The sequence below is a fragment of the Gambusia affinis genome, linkage group LG05 (assembly GCF_019740435.1).
Source record: "Gambusia affinis linkage group LG05, SWU_Gaff_1.0, whole genome shotgun sequence".
In the NCBI taxonomy this organism is placed as follows: Eukaryota; Metazoa; Chordata; class Actinopteri; order Cyprinodontiformes; family Poeciliidae; genus Gambusia; species Gambusia affinis.
This window is the reverse complement of record NC_057872.1, coordinates 26,253,023-26,278,770: the sequence shown is the minus strand read 5'-3', so window position 1 is coordinate 26,278,770 and position 25,748 is coordinate 26,253,023. Positions and strand designations below refer to the sequence as shown.

Sequence of the window (25,748 nt, the reverse complement as noted above, 5' to 3'; positions counted from 1 at the left end):
CTAATGGAAGATTGTCCATACAGACATGAGACATCATGCAACTCAAGAAGCCAGTATGAGATTATATGAGGCTTGTTATATGATGTATTTTCCTACTGTAAGTAGCCCTTATTCTCTGACACATAAAAGACATTTTTATCTATACAGCTGCCATCGATAACGCAACTGATGCAGCTCCATGAAGGTGTCGCACATAAACACAAATACTGGGTCAGAGGTAAATCCTGTTCATCAGTTTCTGAGTTCATTCTCAAGTAAGGGTGCAGCAAAGAATCCAGTCTAAGAGTTTCTGAGAACTATTTTCACAAGACTACATACACAGGATCCAGTTTGGCAAACAGGCACTGAGTCCAACCCACTGATTCCCTCCATCAACCACTCGTTTTTTCTGAGTACGCAAATACTTATTGTGTTTTGTTTGAAATTGAAATAATTTGAAAATTGCCTTTTGTATTTACTCAGAAACAAATAATGCACAACATAGGCATGAGACAGTTACTGTACAGATTATCCTTAAGCTGAACAGAGAAAACAATTTTCTGAACACAGAACAATTTAAAACATTTAGTAAATTTGATTTGGCTGTTTCAACAAAAACACTGAACATCTGTTAATATTTACCATCCAATCTGAATAGGATTGCTATAACATAAAAAAAATCACCAAAGCTATAGATTGTCTTTAAACTCAAAGCTGTAAAGTCTAGTGATTAAAAAACTTTTTTCCCTCTTATAACATAGTTCTAGTTTATTCACAATATGTATTTAAACTTAGATCGTGACCTATATGCAGTGAGCTGTGAAGTTTCCTGGATTGCTTGCATTCACAACTGTTCTTTCAGTCTTCTGCTGTTTTTGTGTCTTCTAGAAATGCTGGCACACATAAGAGCCTGTTCATAAATTTCTGAAAGACAAGGATTTTTAAAACTTAATTTTTTTAATGGCTCAAGAAATTAAGCTTTTTATTTTCTTAAATTATTAGTAAAAGTACCAAATAAGTCTTTGAAAATAATTACTTATCTGGAGGAGCTTCACTTTTTGAATTAAAGTTCAAATCAGATTTTTAATGATATAAGGCATTGAGATGCAGCTGCATCTTTATTAAGAAGTCTGCAGTATTTGTTTTCTTTTATGGTAAATGTCAATTATTTTTTTTCAATGAAAAATTCAACATAAGTCAGTTTTCGTACAACCTCTTTGTACATCCCTGTGGAAATCTGAATTAGGGGCTCAAGCCTCATAGAAATCTGATATTGGCCACTAAAATCTGTGCAGTGAGGGTTTAAAAAATTAAACTTCTGAGCATATTGGTAAGCAAACAACAGAACATAGCTGTCTGCAATAGCAACAAACTTTGTTTCTGAAAAAAATTAACCTAGTATAGAGCAAGACATACTTGGATCTTGACCATTTTCACTTCTGTAGTTTAATGTATTATTGTTTCTGAATACATTTTGTATGATCAATGATACAAAAAAATCCGGGTTAGAATATTATTGGAGTATTCTAGAGAAATACAAAATGCTAGCAGAGCTAGAATAATTGAAGTTTTGGTTTTTTCCCCCTCATGCCAGTTTCAGACCACAGGCTGCCTAAATCAAAAAAATTAAACAATGTTACTTCCCTACACAATGAACACAACGTGATCGCAATTTGAGAAACAAAATAAATTGCACTCAAGGTTCCACACTTTGAACTTATTTTACTAAAGACTGAACACTCAGGAAAAATATATACAAACATATACAGAATAAGTTAGAATATAAGAAAAGAATAAACTTGAAATTTACAGATAAACATCACAACCACATAAAACATTAGGCTTTCACTTTTTACAGTGTTGTCCTATCTTTAAATTCAAACTGACAGCAGCATAAACAAATAATACGTTTATCAAAACAAAGTCAGGTTTGTTGTTGAAATCTAGTTAGCAGTGCCTCCATCTTCTGAAGCTGGTTCATACTGCTGCAGCTAGGAAGACATCCAAAAAACACTGGTATTAGCTTTTATTTCATTTGAACAATTACTGTTATTTTTCATGAGAATGATTAGAATAAAAAAAAAACCATTCCATTGAAGGCATCAGAGCAGCACAATGTAAACAAAAAAACATGCAAATACATAATCCTGACACTATCCTTATTAAAACTGGGCCAATTATGGGAGGAGGTTCTATAAGGGAGTTTATTCTTTGATTACAACAATATTAGTTCTGAAATCCATTTTATTCACTTATAAAGTCAACAAAAGATTAAAAAAAAAAACCTATGAAAAAAAAATACTGAGAAACCAGCAAATGTCATTTGCACATAAAAAACATGATAGATGAACTGTATTCATTGGAGTAAAATGTAAGAATACAGTGGACTGTGCTGGTACATTTCCTTGACTATTCAGACCAATTATATAGAATTACATTAGAAAAAAAAGAGAAGCAAACATACCCTTGCTTTGAGATCTTTGTTTTCCTCCTCCAGACATGAACATCTCTGTCTCAGGTCATTCACTTCCTGCTGCAGAGCCTCTGTGTCTGCTGAAGTGAGGGTAACAGCACCAAGATGCTCCTTCACATACCTGGAAGGAGTTGGTTAAAGAATCCACAGCCAGTGAGTGCTCAACAAAAATTTGAAATCCTCACCGGCCGCACCCAAAAGTAAAACATGGTGGTGAAATCAAATAAAGAAGGATACTCCAGAGCATTAGAAGGCTTCTCTTGTTGCTCATACAGAGACACAAAAACTAAAAAGAAACAGAAAAAGGTTACAATATACATCTCTTGTTTCTTGGAAGACGTGTTTACCTCACATCTAAAAGACTTCTTCGTTTAGGAAAGGAAAAAGGCTAAGAAGCTAGTTATATTTGTCTTATTCTATTAAGAGCAAGGCAAAATTTGTATCATCTAAGAAATAGATGCTTGAAAACTGATCGTAAATTCAGGACGTTTAAATAAATGCTATGAAATTTGAACTTTGTAATCAATTTTACATACTTTAAAAGCAGTAAATCTTATTCTTATTTTTTCTTATTTAATTTGAAGCTATATCACGTTATAATTTTTTATTCTTATTTATATATTTATTTTTTGGGTACATACTGTGAAACTGGAATTTTTTACTTATACAATGAGAATTTCACTGTGAATTGTCCCCCCCCCCCCCTCCCCACAACCCCCAACCCCCAACCCCCAACCGACGAGACATCTGCTCCTCTGGTTTGAATGCGTCTCAATTCAAACACACCTGAGCCCAATAATTTAATTAGATGATATCAGCATAACCTACTGAGAGCTGTGCTCTACTACGCAGTGAATTATGTAACCTTTAGAACTTCATATTCTTATTGCAAACTGGAAAAGTTGGCAAAAAAATTTTAAAAATAATAAGTGTACTAAAACTAAGCTGTCGCTGTCAAATTTAAACAGTAAGCATGACCAAGAGTCCTACATGAATTACAAAACAAGAGCGTAGCTATGAAAAGCGTGAGCATAGCCCATCTTGGCTTACAACTCCATAATAAAAACCCACAAGTTACAGCCTATGCACTGCAGATAAAAAAAATAAAATAAGCGACCCACCACTGGTGAGACTGTCAACAACTCCAGTTTTTTCCAAATATCTTCTGAAATGTTCTCTCTTAGAGTCAGAGGCCTGTGGGAAGAGAACATTGTGATTTAAAAGACATTATTTTACTTTGAAGCCTACGGGAGTGCTAACAGCGCAGCTAGCGTGCAGAATTTCTAACAATTCTTCTTTACATGGAGAAATATAAAGCGACATTAAAAACACTTACTCTATAATGCGCCATGTTGATATCGGCTGTAAAGCTGACTGAATGCAAAGCTTATATATTTGGTCTACCGCTTGGTATCGGGGCGAATGAAAAACAGGTAAAGTACCACCGGGTCGGTAAAGTTAACTTTCGTTTTAAGGGCTCCAAACATACAGCTGCGCTGAACTCAGTGCTGCCTTCATGTATCTCATGTAAAACGCAGCAGATCATTATTTGTATAAAAGGAAAACCTTCATTAGTTAAAATAAATAAATAAAATAAAACTGATTATTTGACGACTACAGTAAAATATTTTTAAAATACAGAACAATTATATCTTTAATAAAATCACAACAAAATAAAAACATTACATTTCTAAAACACACAAATTGAACTTCAATCACAGCACAAACAAGTCATTATAGATTAGACTAAAAATAAAAAAGAAATTAGAAAAAGAAAAGAATAAACTAAATAAAACCCCACTGATCAATTTAAATAAAATAACATATGAGCAAAATTATTTTTTCTTTGCTTGTTTCTTTCTTTATTTCAATTTAAGAAGCATCCTTTCTTTCTTCCTTTATTTCATTCTTTGTTCCTTTTTTATTACTTATTTATTGATGTAATCGCAATGTATATCTTTACTGCTGATCATATGTTATCTTCAAACAATTTTTCTCTGTAATAAATATCAAATATTTTGATTATGATATTTCCTACATTTTAGATAGACTTTGAAAGTGTTGAATTACTGATGCGTGTGTCTGTCCCCATCTGCTGGTAGTTTGACAAATATCTATCGGTTTCTGTTTTGTAGTATTTTATAACCTTCAATAAATATTTGCTCTTTCGAAATAACAAATAAAAAACATAAAACACAGTTTAATTAGGTTTGATCAACGGGATTTGGTTTAAATTGTTAAATACTGCAAAAGCAACTATTGTGTTTTCTGAATAGACTGTTTAGTTCACTAAACAAGTCTGGGTACTAGTCAGGTGACAGCGAAAAACCTCAAAACACTGACAGGTTCACCAGCCAATCATCGTTTGAGATGTAATCCAAGCAACGAATCAGAATTAAAAGGCGGGACGATCAGCATTTTTTTTCAGCTAAGAGGAAATCCTAAGGAAATGTGTGGGATCATCATGCACTGTGTTTTCAAGAGGCTAATACGATATTGACTACTTGTTTTCATAACAAGACAGGTTTATAGCGTCTGGTGACAAACACAACTGTGTTTAGATATATTTAGAGTCGGTGCAAACAGCGGAAGCGACCGTTGTTAGGTCAAAATGTCGATTCAGTACGAGGTGGAACAGCTGCCTGACAGCTACGGGGTTTCGGACTCGTTCCCCAAAGATTTCGGTTATGGTGAAGAGGAGCCCGACATCGAGGACAGCTCGTCTCCGTCAGACAGCAAGCCCAGGATCCTGCTCATGGGTTTGAGGCGAAGCGGCAAGTCATCCATACAGAAGGTAACACTCCTGTTTTAATATGTTAGCATTGCAAGGCTAGGGGCCGCTTTCATTTGCTTCTCTCTGTTAAAATAGCTAGCAACTTAGTTTAGCATGTCGCTATTGGTAATTATGATCAGCGAATCAATGTGTGCAACTACAAGGATTGTTATAACGAGCTGATGACCAGAAAGCTGCGGCTGGTAATTATTAACCAGGTGGACAGGGGCAGTCGATGAGATGAGATGAGGACAAGTAGCATGTCACATGCCAAAGACTCGATAGCAAACTGACCACACCTTTACCTTTTTATTTTAAATCAATGCTTCACCGCTGGAGTTAGGAGACAGGCGAGATTATTCGCACTCTTTAAATTTTTTTTTTTTTTTTCACTTTTTGTCTCATCACAACCACAAACTTCAGTGTACTTTATCAGAGTTTTGTGTATTAGAGCAACACAAAGTGCAAATGCTGAATCCTAAAATGTGACTTGCGTATGTATTCAGTCCCTCTACTCTGACCACCTTAAATAAAACGCATTGTGGCTAATGATAATCAGTAGCTCACCCAATTAGTAAACTAGGTGAGCAGCTTCAAGGCAACTTCATCTGTTTGGAGTTGCCTTTGAAGCATAATCGATTAAGAATTCAACAATAGCACTTGATTTAATGTAATGTTTTTATTGTTGATTCTATGTTGCACGACTTTGTGTTTTTATGATGCAAAGTACTTTTGGTATGCCTTGTTACTGGAATATGCTTTATAAATAAAATTTGATTGATTGATCTGGTTAAATTACAGCTGGAAATTTTTCTGGATATGTCTGAACCAGTTTGAGATGATAAATGTTGCCCATTCTTCTTTGCGAAATAGCTAGAGCTGATTCAGATTGCACTGAAATGATCTGCATACCCTACATACATTTTAAAGTTATAAAAACATTCCCAACTAGATTTAGTTCTTGAAGTTGTCTTGGACAATCTAACACACAGCTGTCAAACTCCAGTCCTGGAGGGCCACTGCCCTGCAACCTTTAGATGTGCCGCTGTTGCACCACACCTGAATAGAATAATTTGGTCATTAGCAAGGCTCTGGAGAACTTATGTAGGCAAGAAGGAGGTAATTAAGCTATTTCATTCCAGTGTTTTGTACCTCTGGCACATCTAAAAACTGCAGGACAGCGACCCTTAAGGACTGGAATTTGACACCCCTGACGCATAGAAACACTTGTAGTTCAGTTGGAAATTCAACCTCCACTCTAGTCTGAAGTGCAGTTTTTAATGTTTCTTCCCCCAGGAATTCACTGTGTTTTGCTCCATCTTCCTGTCAACTTTGACCACTTTCCCTGGCTCTGATGAAGAAAATCATCCAAACAGCGTACCGTAATACTGTCCCCACCATGGTTCAAAGAGGGAATGTTGTTTTTATGGTGATGATTTCTACTTCATATGTCGGCAAAAAATTTAAATTTGGTCACACCAGAGCAGAGCACCTTATTCCATGTTTGCACTGTTCCCTACATGACCTTTGGCAAACTGTACTTCTTAAAGTTGTCTGACCTATCACATAAGATCCTGTTGAAATAATTAAAAGTTTGCAGTTGTGATGTGAAAAAGAGCAAAAGCTCAAGCGAGAAAAAAAACAAAGACCCCCTCTTGGTACTTATTAAATGTGTCTCTTGTATATGTTTGTATATGAACTGGGTTAGATTCCTCTTGACTGATTTTGAGATTTCAACCACCTCCATTCAGCTTTCAAACTCTCTTTACTCCACTCTGTGTAATATAGTATGATTATTTAATTGCATGCAAAGGCATATTAGAAAAAAACAAAACAATTTTGTTTACAGTTAGAGGTGTTGGACACCTTTTTTTCTGATTGGCAAAAAATAAAAAACAACTCTGAAACTGGATTGTGATACAATGTGATTCATAAAGTCTTACTTTAGCTTGATGCTATGGTTGAATAATTGATAAGAAGCCACTGTTCCATCTGTGATATTTCATTATTTATGTTAAAATTCAACGTGATTTGAGAGTGAAAGTATGAAAGTAAAAATGAAAGTAAAGAGTGGCACTTTTCACTTCTAATCCACACAGCTTCCAGTAGGGGATTATTGTTCCAGGCCTTTGGAGAGCATGTGATTTGGCTTTTTACTTGCTTGCTAGTTGGCCTTTGGTCTTTGAATCAAAATGGCAGCTGTGGAGCAACACTATGTAACCATCAAGAAATTACTGTCTTTTTTTTCTTCTTTGCTTTAAAGGCTTCATTTGGTCAAAGTTTTTATTAATACCTAACCAAACAGTTGACAGCTGTTGTCTTACTATCTGCCTCTGAAACATGTAACTGAAAAATGCTGAGTGCAGTGGCTTCTTGCGTCAGATGAGCATGAGCAAGTCTGCAGTTATCTGACCTATTTTCCCTTTTGTTTGACATGTGACGCTCAAATGATAGCTTTGTGCCTGGATCAAGTCAAACTGCCAACAGTGTAGGTAGTTTTGCTTGGAAAAACATAAATTAATAATAAATCTAAATATGGATTTAAAATCTTTTATGTTTTTAAACGTTTTTATTCTGTATCAATGTTTTTGTTGAATAAAAAAGTAAGCTAATTTTTGTTTATTTTTTTTAGTTTGCAAAGTCTGTAGGTTTTTCTTTTCTAAAATTGAGAACCAATGAATTAGCAACTACAGGTTGGTGAATCGGTGAAATAAAAAAAGGTTTATGCCTCAAACAACCTTTACTTTCTCAAAAAGTGGAACCAAATTTGTATGTTGTCACATACAAATTTGCTTTGTATTAAAAAACATAAATCAAATTTTGCACACCAAAAAAATCGACTTTGCAAAACTGTTTTATGCTCACTGCGAAAGTAGAATAATATCAGACTTGTATCAAAGTTTTGAACCCTCAAAGGCAGAGTTCAACAATAACATGTCCAGAAAGACTGTCAATTACATTTCACTATATAATATAATGCATGTATATCCATAGAATATAAAACATATATAAATCTAATCAATTTACTTTACAACCGTTTTAAAAGTCTTGGAGGAATTTAAGTAATTGCTTAAAATATTTGTTTTCATCAATTATTTGTTGTTGTAAAGTAACAAGTTTCTTTACTTGTTAGTTTTTTAGAGAAATACTGAATACATGAATCAGACATGAATAAGTGAACAAATTTGATTAAAGCTAACCAAGCGTGATGATTCAGCATTATTCAGCCAAGCTGTGCAGTGAGCACAATATTGACGTTTTTATTACAACCTCTTGCTCTTCTAATGATTGCAGCTAGTTCTGAGTCGATGCTGGAGATCTATTGAAGTTTGAACTTCCCTGTTTTCACAGTAATTTCTGTTTTTGTCCTTGTTGCAAACTGGCTTTATAAAAGTGCCAAATTACCAAACTGAAAACTTTCATATGTTAGCTCAGATGTATCTTAGCTAATTTGTTGTTGAGAAATGCAGCACATTACATTTTGTCACTCTTCATCTGATTAAGTGTAATGAATCCAACTCTCAGCAGTAATTTTCGCAGATGTTACAGACTCTGTGTTTTATGAGTCAGTATCATCTGTGACTGTAGTGCTGAGTCCTGTGTGTAACCGTCACTCGCTTCCTTTGGCTTGGAAGATGTTTTTAATAACTGAAAAACTCAGAACTCCAGAACAGAAGAACCTCATAATGGTGTATTTCACAAATAAGTGTTCTTTTTTTTTTTTTTTTTAGACCATTTTTCGTTCTGCTAAATTACAAACATGACTGTCATTTCAGGTGGTGTTCCACAAAATGTCCCCCAACGAGACATTGTTTTTGGAGAGCACCAACAAGATATACAAGGATGACATCTCCAGCAGCTCCTTTGTTAACTTCCAGATCTGGGACTTCCCTGGCCAGGTGGACTTTCTTGACCCCACCTTTGACTATGAGATGATCTTCAGAGGAACTGGAGCGCTGATATTTGTCATAGATGCTCAGGTGAGGAACAAACAAGATGCTGTATTTAATTTTTTTTTTTCCTTTTGGGGTTTGCTATGAGCAGCTATTTTATTCAGTAAAAACAACAAAGAAAATCTGAGTCATTGTCTCTTTTTTCCACTTAATGAAAATTAAAAAAACCAAGTCATTTTTGCAGTTAATGTATACCAGAAGCTTATTACCACTAACAAATGGACTCTTAGAGCATGCAGGTCACATGACTCAAAATGCTTTCAACTACTGATCTCTATTCCAGTAAAAGCAGAAGCTGATCAGATTTCAGGGTTTGTTTGTGGTCGAGGTGGATCCAATTCAATCTGTTTCAGATGTTTTTACTGGAGCAGATCAATTTTCCTCCTGATGTTTGGGAAAGAGTGCAGAAGTATATTTCTTCATAACTCCTGTTTTACAACATGGTGAAGCATGCTTATTAGGATGAAAGCTGCAGAAGCTGCAACTCGCAACCCCTTACAGTTTGGCATGCTGCATACTACAATTATAATAGTGTATTCTAACTTGGAATACATCAGAGATCTTTAATTAAACATTTTTTGGCCTTTATGTTTCTTTCCTCCTCTTTTTCATGCTATGCTTTGACTGATTTTCTGTTTGTGCAAACTCATTATTAAAACCACAAATCCTCCACTGCAGGATGATTACATGGAGGCTCTGGGACGGCTCCATCTCACCGTGTCACGGGCCTACAGGGTCAATCCAGAGATCAACTTTGAGGTGTTTATCCACAAAGTGGATGGCCTTTCAGACGATCACAAGATTGAAACACAGAGAGACATCCATCAGAGAGCCAACGATGATCTGGCAGATGCAAGTTTAGAGAAGCTACATCTTAGGTAAATCGAATTTAATATTTGTTACCCAATCAAAGTGGCTGCATGACATTGGTAAAAGATTAAACTAAAATAATAAATTAGACTATATTAGAATGATTCAGTCGAGTGCAGTTAACTCTCTCTTTCCACTCTTTCATATAACTATCACTCCATTTCAAAAAGGGTATTGAGTCTTTTCTTCACTGAGCAGTGCTGTAAAAAAGGATTTAAATGTCAGACAGAAATTACTAAATAAAAAGGCAGTTTTTAAATGGTGACTTTGTTTAAGGTAAAAAGCATAGGCTTATTAAAAGACAAATTAGCGATGACTGTCCTATGATTCATTTGTCGTCATTGTGATTTAGTCTCTTGGCTAGTTCCCACTTTTGTCTGCACCTGTTAACTTTGGATCCTCTTAAATGATTAACAGCAAAGTTTTCTCCAATCCTGCGGGAGTGCTGGGGGAAACCCGGGGGGGGGGGAGTCCTGGGGAAATCCCGTGACCAACGAGAATCCTTAAAAAATGTCAGTGTACTGTGGATCACTGTCCTGCAGAATCACTCAACTATGTTTGACCTCTAAGTGACACACTATGGTCAGAGATTGTCCTTCAAAATCTTATGGACAGCAGAATTCATGGATGTGGATCTCCTTTAGGTCTTGGATCATCAAAACAGCTCACCACATTATACTGACACCGCTTTACTTGACTGTCAGTATAAAGTTCTCTTTTTGAAATGACATACTAGTTTTAAGCCAGATGTAAGCACACCTTCCAAAATGTAAATTTTTTTTCTCTCATCAATCCCCAGAATATTTTCTCAAAATCAATGGGAATCATCTGGATGTTTTTTTTTTTTTTTTTGTATTTTTTTAAATTTATTTTTAAAACTTTGTTCTGGGCTTTTTTGGCAATGTGAGTCTGGGGTTTACCTTACAATTCCCCATGGAGAGATTTATTGTTTTGAAGAGCGTAAATAATGGATGGTGAAGGATGATTTAGACAGCATTTTTCCCCCTTATTATAATTTCACATATAAAAATATAAAAAACCAAAACATTTAAGATAAAAAAAAAAATTCAAAAGGATAAATAATTTTCACTGCATAGTACGTAGCATCAATTGACTGGACCTCTGTTTGACATTAAAGATTTTTTGTAAAAACATTCAAAATATGCTGATCATAATTGATTTGTAAAAGGAGTAACGTCTAAGGTGGTGAATGCTTTTTATAGACACTGTGGTCCATAAAAGTTTTTATGCTTGTAGTAATTTCTCTCCATGTGAGTTCGACTCGCGTCAGACAGACGTGACCTGCTTCTTCATTTTCTCAGCTTAAAGGTTTAACTATTGTGTTTGTCTTGGTTTGTGGGAACCACAATCACATGTTGCCACGAACACAAGGACTTATTTTGAGTCAAAGCTGGCTACTTTTTTAACAGGTCTAAAGTACAATGTGTAGTGTGTAGGACTGTGGATTCTTATGTCATTTAGTACTTTATTCAATCATTCAACAGTCAATTTTTTCACTTTGCAAATCTATAAACACCAATTGACTAGAGTTCTTCACAATACAGCTAGATAACACAGACAGACTAAAAGAATTGGCAAAATGCTATGAAAAGGAAAATTGTGCTTCCTGAAGAGAAGCCCCAGTGGCAACAAATACAAGACAATCAGCAGTGGACCCAGTATGGACCTCTAAGGGATCCCAATGTAGTGGGAGCCCACAGTAGAGAAATAACCAAGCAGGAAAAACTATAAACCAGGACAACGTTATATTTTTTTAATACCAATGCACATGATGCCAGAATACAAAGATCCACAGTACCAATGGCTGCTGATTAAAAGTAGTGAAACATTTCCTGATTCAACTGTCACATGAATATAATTTTAAAACTTGTAGGTCTGTGGCATGGTGTGAAACCTGACTGAAGTGCAGTGTAAAGGTGATACGCCGCTGCTCTTGTGAAATTCCTCTCTGTTCTTCTAATGAAGTGACACTGACTCATGCGTCAGATACTGTTGCACTGCCACAGCAAGCTCATAGTTTACATGTACAAACGCTACATCTGTCTGGTGTGGTGTTCTATTTTTAAGGGATGTATTTGACTTGAATTAGAACCTCAGAAAAGAAATGATTAATGACATGATTATATTTGTCTTTATTTAAGATAAACTGAATATTGGTTGTGTTGTCATTTTTTTCTTTCTTTCTATCTTTTTTTAATTTAATTTTTCCTTTTTAGGATGATCAGTAGAAAGAAAAGGGAAACTTTTTTATTATCAATGAAATAATTTATCCAATTTAAAAAAAAAGTTTATTATTTCTAAATTATTGTTTGGGCTCTATAAATAAAACAAGATTCTGACATCGCTAAAAAAGAACAACTATTATTTTTTTCATCTGGCTGTGCCTGCTGGTCGGATCTTTAACAGCTTTTCAGATCATTTTGGATCTCTGGTGACATAGACAGCAGTGTGTTTATGTTGGGTAAGATTGTTTTATTTCTTTTAGACTGCCAGATCCGTTCTGGATATATGACGGAGCAAAAGGTCTTTGGTTGTTTCTCAACTGCTCTGCTCGGTAAAATTACACTTCTTTGCGGTGGTTACAGAAAACTCTCTTTGGCTCAAATCACCACTTCCTCAAAGAAATAAACCTTTTATTTTTATATTTCTGTCACTAAAACACATTCATTTTGCAGACTTTTACAGCAGTCAAAACTGTAACAGTTTATTGTACTATCTGTCTCCTATCAGTTTGAAATTCTGTCATTTATCTGTTTTTTTTTTCTTTTATGTGATCTTGTAATTTTTTTCTAACTGGTTATGTAATCAATTTAAAGGAAGTGTCTCAAGACTAATGGCTTATTGGTTTCCTTTATGCCTGTTTCATCCAGCTTCTATTTGACAAGTATTTATGATCACTCCATATTTGAGGCCTTCAGTAAAGTGGTACAGAAACTCATCCCCCAACTGCCCACCTTGGAGAACCTCTTAAATATCTTCATTTCTGTAAGTAGAAAACAGCCAACTCTCTCCTGTGTTCCTTGTTGTGATTTAAGTGTGGCATTCTTCTTAATGCAGGTCACAGCTGATCCTGAGGATATGACTATGCAAAGCCTCTGAGCTTTTTTAGGACATGTTTATCAATATTTTATCCTAAAATGATGAGCTACCAACACAACTATACTTTAAGTGATTGGTTTGTTTTAGCTAGCTTTAAGTTAAAACAGAGTACATTTATTACATCATAAAGGGTTGCTGGTCATCTTGCCTCTTGGTCCACTTATACATTTGCAGTTTTAGGAAGATTTTTTCCCCTTTCCTTTTTTCAAATATTTCACTACAGATAATGTTGTGAATGGAAAAAAAAAACTTACACCAAGATGTTGTATAGCAACAATAATCTAATTTTGTCCTACCTCAAATAAAAATCTTTTGTAAGGAAATGTGGTTATTTGAGAATTTTAAAAAGTGTTTATATCCATAATCATTGTACTAATTTAATTAATACAATAATATTCCATAGCTATGTACATGAATTGTTTTGATGAAATTGAATTGGGGTAGAACTAAAGAGTGTGACATATTCACTGATTTGTGACTGCTGGATTTGATGAGATTTATCCTTCTCTGTTTTTTGGTAGTTTAGTTTTGTAAATGTGCAAAGGTATTTTTGACAACCTTTGTTGTAAAAATATTTCCTCAGTTATCTGTTTTGAAAACCACTGGACTAGTAGAAGAATTAACTTACTTTTTTATTACGGTACTCTGATTATAAAGGTCCACATGATTATTTCTTATTTTTTTTTAATATACCTGCTTCATGTTTTGACATCTTTCATTTTTTCTCCTTCCAGAATTCAGGGATTGAAAAGGCCTTTCTGTTTGACGTGGTCAGTAAGATCTACATCGCTACTGACAGCTCGCCTGTAGACATGCAGTCCTACGAACTGTGCTGTGATATGATCGATGTGGTTATTGATGTCTCTTGTATATACGGGTATGTTGAACACCTCTAGATGTATGGGGGGCTTCATGAATATTTTGTTTTATAATAACTTAGTAATGGATAAAAGTGTTCTCATAAAAGAGCTGCAGTAAATTTCTCAGCTCTTAAATTTACACTGCTGTCTTCATGCTGCACTAGTCTGAGGGAGGATGGCAGCGGCAGCGCCTATGACAAGGAGTCCATGGCGATCATCAAGCTCAACAACACAACTGTGCTGTACCTTAAAGAGGTCACAAAGTTCCTCGCTTTGGTCTGCATCCTGAGAGAGGAGAGCTTTGAGCGTAAAGGTAAACCTGCACCAACACAGATGTATGTTAAAACCAAAACATTTCCACATGTTAACAGGAGGTGTACAGCGATCCTGGTCAATAAATGGTTTAAAATTTAGCTACAGGATGAGAGACGTGTATTAAAAAAAAAAAATCTCTTTTTGGTTTGATGACATTTGGTAAGTAATTCACGCTCTGCCTGACAAATTTGGAACTTGGACACATCGATTGATGTCCTTGATGCTTTCTGCACTTGATTAATTTTACAAGTTCTTGCCAAAGTAATGCTCTGTTGTTGTTTTTATCTTGCTGTGGAAACTAAAAAAGCATTCCTTCTAGTTGTGAGTGGTGTAGACTTCGACTAAAAGTTGTGACTTGCGAGACTATTCTACAAATGACAAGATTCTTGTAGCGTTTTAAATGGTAGGGAATTTCTATTGTTCCATCATAGTGTGATGAAGACTCAACTCAAAGTAATAATACTTTTATTAATGCCAAAGGCAATTTAAGTGTCACGCTTTCTAAAAATAAATTGCCTTCCATCCATCTATCTATCTAAGCGTCTTTGTCATTTTCTGTTTTGTTTCTCCATCTATTAATCTGTTCATCAATTTCTCTTTCTACCCGGCAAACTTTCAGTGAATCTATCAGTCTGTACATTTATATGTCTGTTTGTCCATCTGTCCATGTACTGACCTTGTATCTCTGTCCATCCTTCTTGCAGTCTTTGGATTTTCCTTGTCCCATATTTAAAACGGACAAAAAACTAAACTCCACTGTAGTTTTTATTTTTTGTATTTATGCATCAACCATACTTAAAACTGAGACTCTGCCTGGGTGATCTCAGTTGTTTTTTTGTTTGTTTTTATCATTTTATTTAGAAAGTTCTCAAACCATGCACATATGCTGAATACTTTTTTTTAATTATATCCCCAGGATTAATAGACTACAACTTCCATTGTTTCCGGAAGGCCATCCATGAAGTATTTGAGGTTGGAGTTTCCGCTCAGCGTCCTTTAGGCTCGCAGGCGGTTGGCTCCCCCTGCAACAAGGCGATCGCATTGAATGGCACACCGCGCAACACCTTGTAAACACTGCTGTTTCAATCACAAAGAATAGATAAAAACATGAAAAATGGAGGAAGGAAGAAGGAAAGATGGGGAGTCTGTGGAGGAGAGACTACGATTCTGGCGCTCCAGTCGCATCCCCTATCTCCCAGCACCTAAAGCAATGATGGATGCCTTGAGGAAGGAAGCAACAGCGACGCAGCGACGGAGGCATCTGCTTTAGGTGAATGCAAAGCCCTGTGTTGGCTGTGTCGAAGTGGAGAAACCGCACCTGGACTGGAACAGGTTCAGCATTTTTCCCCTCTAATTTCCTAAAAACAGTCTTTGGCTGCAACACTGAGCTGCTGGTTGCTTTTACACAGACGATTCGAGGAGGAAGGGAAATAACTCTGTTTGACCTCTGCTGGACAAATTGTGACGTCCTCATCCTGTGTAGTGACGAACCCGACCATTTCTGTGCTGAAAAAAAAAAAAGACTGTGGATGTGAACTGCTAGTCCTAACCCACACACACGTTCAGAGTTGGCCTTAGGTAGATGGAGCTTGACGGCAGCGCAAGCTTCCTCCTACCTCACTCCACACCACCCCCTAACCTAATGCTGCCCAAAACTCACTTTTTGGATTCACTTGTGAAGGGAAACGGGTGTTGTGAACAGACACAAAAGGGATTGTGCTGTCCATCTGTCAATGTTGTTGTGAGAGAGTGGATATCTGTGTATGAGTGTTTGGATTTCAATTAAAGGTTTTGATTTAATCCCCTTCTGGGCTTCTTGCAGTAAAGGGTATTTTACTCAAAGTTTACGTCCTTCATCTCGATAACAGCAGCTCAGCATAATTAAACGCTTCTCAATCAGTTAAAATCTGTTGTTTTTTTTTGTTTTGTTTTTTTTTCTTTTTGCTGTAATGCTCTGCTGAAAAATTCTACTTTTTTATTTGGATTGTGATGGCTATAAAAAGATGTTTGGCTTTTGTTTGAAAGCACTGCCAAAAATGTGAGAAATAACAGATTCTTTAAAAATACACCACAATTTCAAAAGAAAAGAATTTTCATATTCTAAAATAAACTGGTTAACACTTGCATGTGTCTCAACCTGTAATTTCGAATACATGCGCAGATTTTTTTTTTTACTCATATTTTGTGTTTTAATTCTAATCACAAGGGTTCACAAGAACAAGATCCCATTCCAAGCATGTGTTCATTAGTGTGTTGTTATCTTGTATTGCTCTCATCCATAATACTGCTCGTTGTAATCAAAAGTTAAAATAAAAATGAACTGAAAGAATAAAAGGATGCATATATATCTAGAGGAAGAAATTATCAAAGTTGATTTTAATATCATGCTCATGCTTTTATTTCTTTTTTATAATTTATATATCTGCCTATATTTATATGTTTTCAATTGTTACATTTAAAAAGAAAAAATATATTTTGGATTAAGAGAGACTGGCTAAAATAACCTTCATTATTCCAGTATTTTGAGACCGATTACTTAAAAGATTTGGAACCAACAGCTGCCTCCTTACTACAGTTAATAAAGGGGTGGTTACTTTTCCCACATTGCGCCTTGTTGGTTTGGATAGTATTTCCGTCAGAAATGAAATAATCCATTAAATATGGTCTTTTGTGGTCATTTTGGTTATCTAAAATATGTGGGGCAGAAAAAAGGGGACAGAGTTCACAACAATATTTAAAATACAAATTTGTAAGACAAATACATTTCATCTCAGAGCTTTATGCACTTAAAAGTGAAACATTTTTTTGTCATGGTAGAATAATTTAAAAAAGAAGTTACACAAAGTTGAGTTTGTGGATTTTCTCTAATCTCCATTTGGTCAGTTATACATGCAAGCTTGAATATATACTTATTCCTGCACTAATATTTGATAAATGGTCCTTAGCATGTTGCTGAGAAACCATTGTGTTTCTTTAGCCTCTCTCCTTGGCAGAATCGGTACAGTTTGATTAAATTTGTGTGATTTAATATTTTTAATGAGCACCTGGCTTCAGCATTGTTGTCCCAGCTGGAAGATTTAGGTAGGACTCATCTCAGAAGGTAATACTTCAGACAGGCACAAGATGGCGATGCAGGACCGTTGAAATACCTCCTGTTCAGTTTTTTTTTTTTTTTTTTTTCTCCAATGGGATTCAATTCAAACATCAGTTGCTGGACCTCTGCAAATACTTATGCAACTCAGTCATAAGTTATTGGATATTTTCCAATAATTTAGGAAGTATCTAAAATAACAGTTTGTGTTATGAATATTCACTATGGCAATAATAAAAAATGCTAAATTTACGTTGTTCTGCTTTGTAATTTCCTTAATAATAAAAAGCATTTTGATTTAAAAAAAAATTTTTTTTCCTTAAAACAGAATAACTGATTATCAGTTTTCTTCAGCTGACTGTTCTTCTGATGAGGTATCACAATAAATGAGGAAGAGTAAGGGGGGAAACAGCTCTCCTCCCTGGTGTAGTGCATCTAAAAACAACTCGGTGAATAGCTTCGCCATGCAAGTTATTCACCAGTTAAGTTAAATAAGCCTCACAGCTACTGTCACGACCCATTATGTGGGATGTAGGCGAGACAGCTAAACACCACTTCCACACAATTTAGATGCAATAAAACACTGACAGCTTTTTTATCCACTTCATTAAGCCAGTAATTTCTTATAAAAATCTCCTGCATTAATCCTGTCGATGGTTTCCCTGCGGTTCCTTAAGCTCTCCTCCAACCTTAGCCGCCTTGCTTTGATGCTTACTCAAATAGGCGCTAATTTGAGATAAATTATGCATCTGCATGTAGCCCGACCATGCCAGGGAATATAAAGTGTGACACTCTGAAAGATGGTGAATTAAAGCAAAGTGTGGTATCTCGACAGGCTAATGGCAGATAGGTTAGGGCTGTCAGCCTGATGGTTTGTTGATCTGCAAGTCACTTCATATTCAGCTAAAGGGACAGGGTCGTGTTTATGATGATTTGAAGGTCAATGTGAGCTGTTTTATTTATTTTTTAATCTCTGGGTTGAATGCAAGACTAATGATGCACCATAATGAAGTACTTCAAAAATGTAAACTGGGAATATTTACTGACTGTATATTTATTCTTTCTGTAATATTAGGAAAAAATACCTTGAAATAATTTGGATTTACTTTGTGAAATTTATACACCAGTGTAACTTTTCACTCTCTGCCTCTATGGCATTTGTAGGGCTCTCATTTGTGTTGAAAATTATTTTGCTGATAATTTATTTTTGTTGTGGTAAAAAATGAAAAGTTTATTCTAAACAATAATATCAGAGATATATACAACAGAATTTAATTCTGTAAAGTAGAAAACTAAGAATATCTTTGCATTAGAGTGATATCTTGAATAAGTGTACAATTCAAAATATGCCAAAGATTAAGGGATACAGAAACAAGACTATTATTATTATTATTATTATTATTATTATTATTATTATTATTATTATTATTATTATTATTATTATTATTATTATTATTATTATTATTTAAAAATAAAATATTGTTTTCAAGAACAAAATTGTAGCAACTGTAAGAAAAACATAAAATGTCTAATAATGCAAGAGCAGAAAAGTTAGGTGCATGGTATACTTTATGTTCTGCTATTAAAAGTTACTGAGTAATATGACATATATATTTTTCAAATTGGCACAATTAAAAATATTTAAATATGAACTGTTTCATTGTAGCTCTGTTTAGGGTTCTGCTTCAGCAACCTTCTACAGATTTTCTTCAAGGCTTTTACTATATTTAGTTCTATCCATCCTCCAATTAACTCTGACCAGCTTCACTTTCCCTGCATCCCCACAATATGATGCTGCCACCACCAAGTTTGCAGTGTCCTTTAGATAGTTTGTTGTAAACTATAGAGCAGGAGTTTGCAACTACAGTTCTGCAGCTCCACTACACCTGAATCAAATGAACAATTAATGACCAAACCTTTGTAAAACTTGCTGGCAGGAGTTGAATTTGAATCGTTTCTTGTAGCAACAGTTGTCAGAAACTGTTTTCAGATGACGGATAGATATATGCTCCATGAGATTTTCAAAGCTTGGAACATTGCTCATCATATCATAATTATGCATTTGGTCTTGTTGATATATCCCAATGATACATTATTGGGATAGATCATAGAATATATTGAAGGTATCTGTATGTATTTTCATTAATTAATCCTGATGTTTGTATGTAAATATGTTTTTATGAGAGTTGTATGTGAGATATGAAATCAGGGAGTTAGTTTTGGCATCCAGATGTAATATTTAAAATCTGTTAAGGAAGTATAAAATATAAATTACCATTAAAATGTCAATTAAATACTGTGAGCACAAACTAGTGGATAAGAGGTTTTATAAAAATAAAAAAAACTGTAATTTTAAACTTTGATGTCCTTTTTGATTTTACATTTAAACAAGAGTTTCATTCATTCATTTATTCATTCACTTGGTTATTGAACGTCTAAAAAAACATTTTTTAGCCATTACAGTAAAAATATCTCTTTAAATATATCTGAACCATCTATAAAAAAGATGTCATCAAGATAAATTCCGGATATAAAAAATATATAATCTATGATGACACTTTGACCTCCCGGTATCTGTAGATGGGGCTGTTGTCTGCAGTTCTAACTACTGTCTCTCTTGCTTCTGCCAGTCTGCTTCACGGTACAGGCAACAGGAAGATAAACATCCACACCGAGGACTTTTCGCACGCACAGACCTGGAGAAGAAGAAGAACGTGAGAGAAGTTTAGGAAGTAAAAAAAAAGAGAGAGAGAGAGAGAGCTACATGATGTACAACTGTAATTTGCTGCTATAACAGCAGCTGAAATTGCTTTGCTTTATCAAAGGCAGAGCTGCTTTGTCCCCCCTTCGTCCATAATAAGGAAGCTGAACCAATATAATGAAATAAAGCAAGCAGAACAGACTTTTTTTCCCTGTGATGTCATGCCCACTTCCTTCGGACGGCCCGCTCTGCGTCTTAGATCATTACAGCGGGGATATTGCCATTATGTTCTTAATAAAACTCAGTCAGCGGTGCACTATCTCCCATCTTTACATTTTATTAGCAGTGCTTATGAGAGATGAGGGGGAGGGGGGGAATGATGAGACTAAGTGAGACATCTTAGGGAGGTGACAGATGTAACATGGGCTACATTTGTTATATTCTGAGCCGGAGTGGCTCCGGTGAGTGCAGATTATGCAGCAAATACGAGGTGAGTTGGAGCTGAGATTAATGGTGCTGAGGTGTTCCGCTGTCTGTACAACAGACAGCATGTCTCTGACAAGTTTGGCACATTTTGATGGTAGTGCTGCTGCCGTAATGAAAGTACTTGCCTCTGTCATACCAAACATACCAAAATCAGAAAAAACTAATTTACTAGGTGAGTTTAAAAGACAGTATCCATCTGTACTTTTTTATTTTAGGCTTTTAATCAGACTGAACACCTTTTTGTTTTCCACTTCAACTCTCATTTGATATCATGTAGAGTTGATTGAATAAGCTGATTAAAAAAGCAATCAGTGGAAGAATAAGCAACTAATATGATTTAATATTGTTTTTAGAGGCTGAATTGTTGCTTCACTTCTAGGATTGTGTAGCTTTTTTTGTCTGTCTTTAGGACAGCAATGACATTTGCTGTCAAATAATCTAATGCAATTAAATGCATTAGAATATAATTTAAGAGCTAGACACAGTAAATGAATACAAATCTGACTCAATTAATAGAAAGATTCATTCCACTTAGAGTTAAAATCTTTTATTTGGTCATCATGTTAATAATTGCTTACAGCTTTTAAATTTCCAAAAATAAGTTGCCTGGAAAATTGGGCAACTTATTGCCCAATTATTTTGTATTTGTATTGTTTTTTAATGCAAATAAAACAATCTTTAATGCAGAAACATCCTTTTACTGTAGGTTTCTCCATTTACTGTGAAGCACCTTCACTCAATACTTGGAAGCCCAAATTTCTTTAATAGTTGCCTTCACTTCAATTGCATTGTCGGGTCTGATGTTTTCCATCTTCATCTTGACAATAGTCCATATGGCTCCTCAGGCCAGTCAAGCACATTGAAACTATAGCAAATAAACCAAGTGCTGATACTTTTGGCAGTATGAACAAGGAACGGGTCATGCTTGAAAATGAAATCAGGATCTCCATAAAGTTTGTCACCAGAGGGAAGTAGGCAGAGCTATAAAATTTACAGTATAGGCAGATGTGTGTTCTGACTTTGAAATGGCTGAAACACAGTGAACCAACAACAATAGACAACAATGGACCTCAGACATCTTGGTTTCACTCTTCCTTCAGACTCTAGGAAATTGATTTCCAGCTGAAATACAAAACTTAGTTTCATCTGAAAGGAGTATCACTTTGGATCACATAGCAACAACCCTGCCGGTTTTCTGCGGAGGACATATACAGCCCTGTTTCTAGTTAAGGAAGAAGTAACGCAAGGAACGCTTGGAGCCGATATCCTGAATATGTTTATGTATGGTGGCTCTGGAAGAGCACAATCCATCTACCATCTATACTTTGTGAAACCTCCAGACTCATTAAGAGGATTTACTTCGCAATCCTCTCAAGGTAATGGCTGTGAGGTGTTGCTTGTTCACCCATTACTGCCACCAGGGCTAGCCCAAGGTTGTGTGGAGCCTTAAGCAGAATTTTGATTTTGGGCTCCTTTTCCCGTATAGAACACCTCCCCAAGGTGTTTCAATACAGATTTGGTAGAATCTGGAATGGGGTAGAGAGGAGAGTGGGGGAGTTTGTTTAAATGAATGATCTTAAAAGAAATCACAGATTGGTTTTCATTTGCTGAGATCCAAAAGCAAGATTTTGGAGCAAGTGTCGGTAATTGTCTCCTGGACAACTGTCAAATTGTGCTTTTCCCCCATGATTATATTGACAATAACTCAACATTTAAGTATTAAAGTATTTTATTAATGGTTGACTGTTATATTCAAATTGGGGGTTTTCATTAGCTGTAAACTACGATCACTTTGTGTCTGGTAAATAATATGAAAAAAATACAAGTTTTACTTTTCAATCTTTTCTTTTAGATAACGAAAAACCAAATGGAGGTTTATTATCAGACAGAAATCCACCTTTCTTACAGTTCTCCTGTTTACTGAACTACTTTGCGAAACACTGATCTGCAGCAACAAGAGGAGTTGCATGACTAGGCGAGAAGAAAAAAAAAGAGACAATGACAGTGGGAGTTAGAGGAAGGGACAGGCATCTCCTGTATTTTCTGGTCAGGCAGCAGAGCGTGGAGCAGAGAGGCCAGCGGGCCAGCAGCCAGCTAATGGGGACCAGCAGCGAGCAGGGGCCGGGGACAGCTCTGACAAAAGGAGCAGCGACAGATGCCATTATCTCAGCTTCATGCAGATACAATGGGGCTGGACAACCCGAGCTCTGATCCCGGTGTGCGTGTGTGTGTGAGTGTGCGGGTACACTGTGAGGTTAATGGATCAGGATAGAGGAGAAGTGGATTATTGTGGAGACTGCGGTTTCTCTGTAACACTCTGAGCTCTGCTGCACCTCTTTCATGCATCCACGTGGGCATGTGTGTATGTGTGTATGCATACTTACAACGCCTGTATCTGAGTATAGCCAACATGCCCTCATCTTGTTACAGCAAGACAGCTGGATCAGTCACCCATCACTTACTCAGAATTCAGGGGCATCACATTTGGTTCCAAATTTCACTTGGACTCAAATTATGCAGCATTCACTTGAACCAAGGATGTTCTGGTCATTTGGACAACCAAAAATGTGTCAGGGTGGGGTTTTCTGAGCGAGGACTGGGAATGATGGGGGGTGGAGGGTGGATGGATATGGCAAGGCTTTCAGCTTGCTTGGCAGAGGCGAGGCAAAAGAGGCTGTTAAGCAGCAGTTTTTGGGAGGGATAAGAAATATGAGCTTTAGCCAGTGTAGTGCGGTGACATGGGACAGCGTTATTGACTGTGGCGGCGTGTGCTGACAGTGGATTGTCAGGCCCTGCAGTCATTTGCCAAACTGAGCGAATGCAAGAATCAGAGTTCCTGGAGCTTGGAAAACAAGAGAAAAGATGAAGAAAGCGAGTAAGAGAGGGATAGCATTAAAAACAGACAAGGAGAGCTGACTGGCAGTCATGTAAATGCTCCAATGCAGCGCACACACAAACACACACCCATACACAATACATAGAGTCATAGACTTCCCGCTGAGTGTCTGACACTGATGCTGCCAAGCTAATCAAGGTACACACTCCCTCTCACACTTGCTCATTAGTGTTAGAGGAGAAAGCAGGCAGTTGTGACGTTGCAGTGACGATTGAAGCTTTGAGGTTTTCATCTTGAACTCCTCATTTTATAATTAATAATTTTTTTGTGAAACAGGTTACTAACCTGCTTTAAATAGGTCCACACACTGCCTGAACATAGAGCAGTTTTCTTCTCTTTTGTGCCTATGCAGCAACCCCCATAATTATTGACCTTTCTGAGACAAAAAGTCCACAAAAGACTGCCTCTATGTTCAGCAGTTCAGCAAAAGTAAAGTTTAGAGATTTTTTTAACCAGGTTTTCTATTCTCTTTACTCTGAGTTCACTTAAAATACTTGCTTTGTGAATTTGTGAGAGAAGCTGAAAATAAACACAACTGCCTCACTGGAAGGACACGTTCTCTTGTGTTTATCCATTTTATAGGGTGGCAGAGAAACTGACCTCAGTCAGAAAATATTTACAACTGATGGCCAGTTAAACATAGGAATGTGGGATCCTCTCTTGGCCTCAGCTAAAGAAATATATTCAAGTTTAAAGTTGCATTCTACTAATATGCCAAATGTAAAATTTTTCTAATGCAATAAACATTAATTTATTTCAAAGCTTTCTGTCAGTGACGCCAGATATTGTAGAGTAATTAGTAAAAATTTTATCTAGTTTTTATAACCCAACACCACAAATCTCAGTAAAGAAATCTAGACTTGGATGAATTCTTGTCAGAAAAAAATAGTATTCAGGAAAAAGCAATAAACCAATAAGTAAAATTTATTTTATTTTATTTTTTAAATTTTATTTTGCAGCACATTATTGTACTTTTAAAGCTGTGCAGACAAGCATAAATTTACCTAAAAATTGATAAGCAGAATACATATAAATCACAATTTAAGGTATTCATTGCATTACAATTTCAGACTTACTTTGTAGGAAAAATATTTGTAACATTTTTGGTGGTCATTTTTTAGTTTTTCTAACATGTTATTTAGATAAAATGCACTTTATATTTTAGATGAAGGTAAAAAAATGTTTTTAATCCCTTTTGCTCAGGTGTAACCCAAAAAAATAAGATAAAAAAGAAAGTTGCTTTGGTCATTTTGCATTTGAAAAAACTAATTGTATTTTAATATGAAATAAACTTTAAAATACATGTCTTCTTGCACAGCTTACCTGGTAAAAATTCAAAGTATATCAGAAAAAATCTCTGTTGAAAATATTTACATTAGGACTGCACAATATTAGAAAAAAGTGTGATTGTAGAATATTGTGATGATTATTTCTGATGACATGACACTACATGTTATCAGATACATGTCGTAATTACAATGTTTTTAAATATAGTAAAAGCCTTGAAGAAAATCTGTAGAAGGTTGCTGAAGCAGAACCCTAAACAGAGCTACAATGAAACAGTTCATATTTACAATGTTTTTGCAAATTGTATCAAAAACATAAACTCTATAGAAGCTGGTTTAATGAATCCACAATCCTGTTGTCTTTGGTCTGGATTTAATTCGAAATGTTTTCTGATTGAGTCTGCCATTTTGAAGATTTTTTTGGGTATTTGCTATACTTTTCAGATGATGTGTAGCTGTTTTGGTGAACAGCAACAAACATGGATCCCAGCCATAAAAGTTGTCATATCGTTAGGAGCATCCCGAAATTTGTGTAGATGGGAGATAATCAAGTAGCCTGGAACATACAAATGTCAACCATCATGTGTAGAAGTGTCAGAAAGAGAGAGACAGACAGGTCAGAGATTATGTTTGTTTTTGGATGTAACAGTATGCACACACAGGCTTGCTTGGGTGCTTACTTGTTCTCCTAAAAAACTTTGCCAACTTGGATGTACTTTTCAACTTTTCCAACCTTCCTCCTTCCTTTTCTCTTATTCTTCCCCCCTCACCTCTCAATCTGAGAGTCATGCTAATGACCCTGCTGTCTGCCCTGAAAGTTTTTTGTGACAAAACTTATCAGTGCTGGACAGGAGTATGGGTATTTTTTAAGCCCTCCTGCTCTCTCACACACAAGCTTCCCTGCCTACCATCTCAGTTACTATTCAGTAGACTTGCTGAGAACCA

The 25,748-nt window shown here is 35.8% G+C and overlaps 2 protein-coding genes across 2 annotated transcripts; one reads left to right on the top strand and one right to left on the bottom strand.

Annotated features, from left to right (window-relative positions):
* Window positions 1-1,681: 1,681 nt before the first annotated feature.
* Window positions 1,682-3,946, bottom strand: LOC122831699 (c-Myc-binding protein-like). Its single transcript, XM_044118075.1, has 5 exons — window positions 3,789-3,946; window positions 3,574-3,646; window positions 2,690-2,738; window positions 2,444-2,573; window positions 1,682-1,970 (listed from the first exon to the last, which is right to left on the bottom strand). Exons 1-5 carry the CDS (start codon window positions 3,801-3,803, stop codon window positions 1,923-1,925), a joined length of 315 nt encoding a protein of 104 aa, XP_043974010.1. The 5' UTR covers window positions 3,804-3,946; the 3' UTR covers window positions 1,682-1,922.
* A 918-nt stretch (window positions 3,947-4,864) lies between these two features.
* rragca (Ras-related GTP binding Ca) lies at window positions 4,865-16,467 on the top strand. The gene is made up of 7 exons (XM_044118074.1): window positions 4,865-5,246; window positions 9,002-9,205; window positions 9,857-10,056; window positions 12,940-13,054; window positions 13,903-14,045; window positions 14,193-14,341; window positions 15,260-16,467. Exons 1-7 carry the CDS (start codon window positions 5,064-5,066, stop codon window positions 15,412-15,414), a joined length of 1,149 nt encoding a protein of 382 aa, XP_043974009.1. The 5' UTR covers window positions 4,865-5,063; the 3' UTR covers window positions 15,415-16,467.
* Window positions 16,468-25,748: the final 9,281 nt, after the last annotated feature.

What these genes read in the sequence shown, in the direction of transcription:
- LOC122831699 (XM_044118075.1), bottom strand. An exon ending in TGTTGACAGTCTCACCAGTG is followed by an intron (nt 2,739 to 3,573) that starts GTGGGTCGCTTA and finishes GTTTCTTTTTAG; the next exon opens with TTTTTGTGTCTCTGTATGAG. An exon ending in AAGCCTTCTAATGCTCTGGA is followed by an intron (nt 2,574 to 2,689) that starts GTATCCTTCTTT and finishes AACTCCTTCCAG; the next exon opens with GTATGTGAAGGAGCATCTTG.
- rragca (XM_044118074.1), top strand. Translation starts at nt 5,064, where the DNA reads ATGTCGATTCAGTACGAGGTGGAACAGCTGCCTGACAGCTACGGGGTT. An exon ending in TATTTGTCATAGATGCTCAG is followed by an intron (nt 9,206 to 9,856) that starts GTGAGGAACAAA and finishes CCTCCACTGCAG; the next exon opens with GATGATTACATGGAGGCTCT. An exon ending in GATGTCTCTTGTATATACGG is followed by an intron (nt 14,046 to 14,192) that starts GTATGTTGAACA and finishes ATGCTGCACTAG; the next exon opens with TCTGAGGGAGGATGGCAGCG.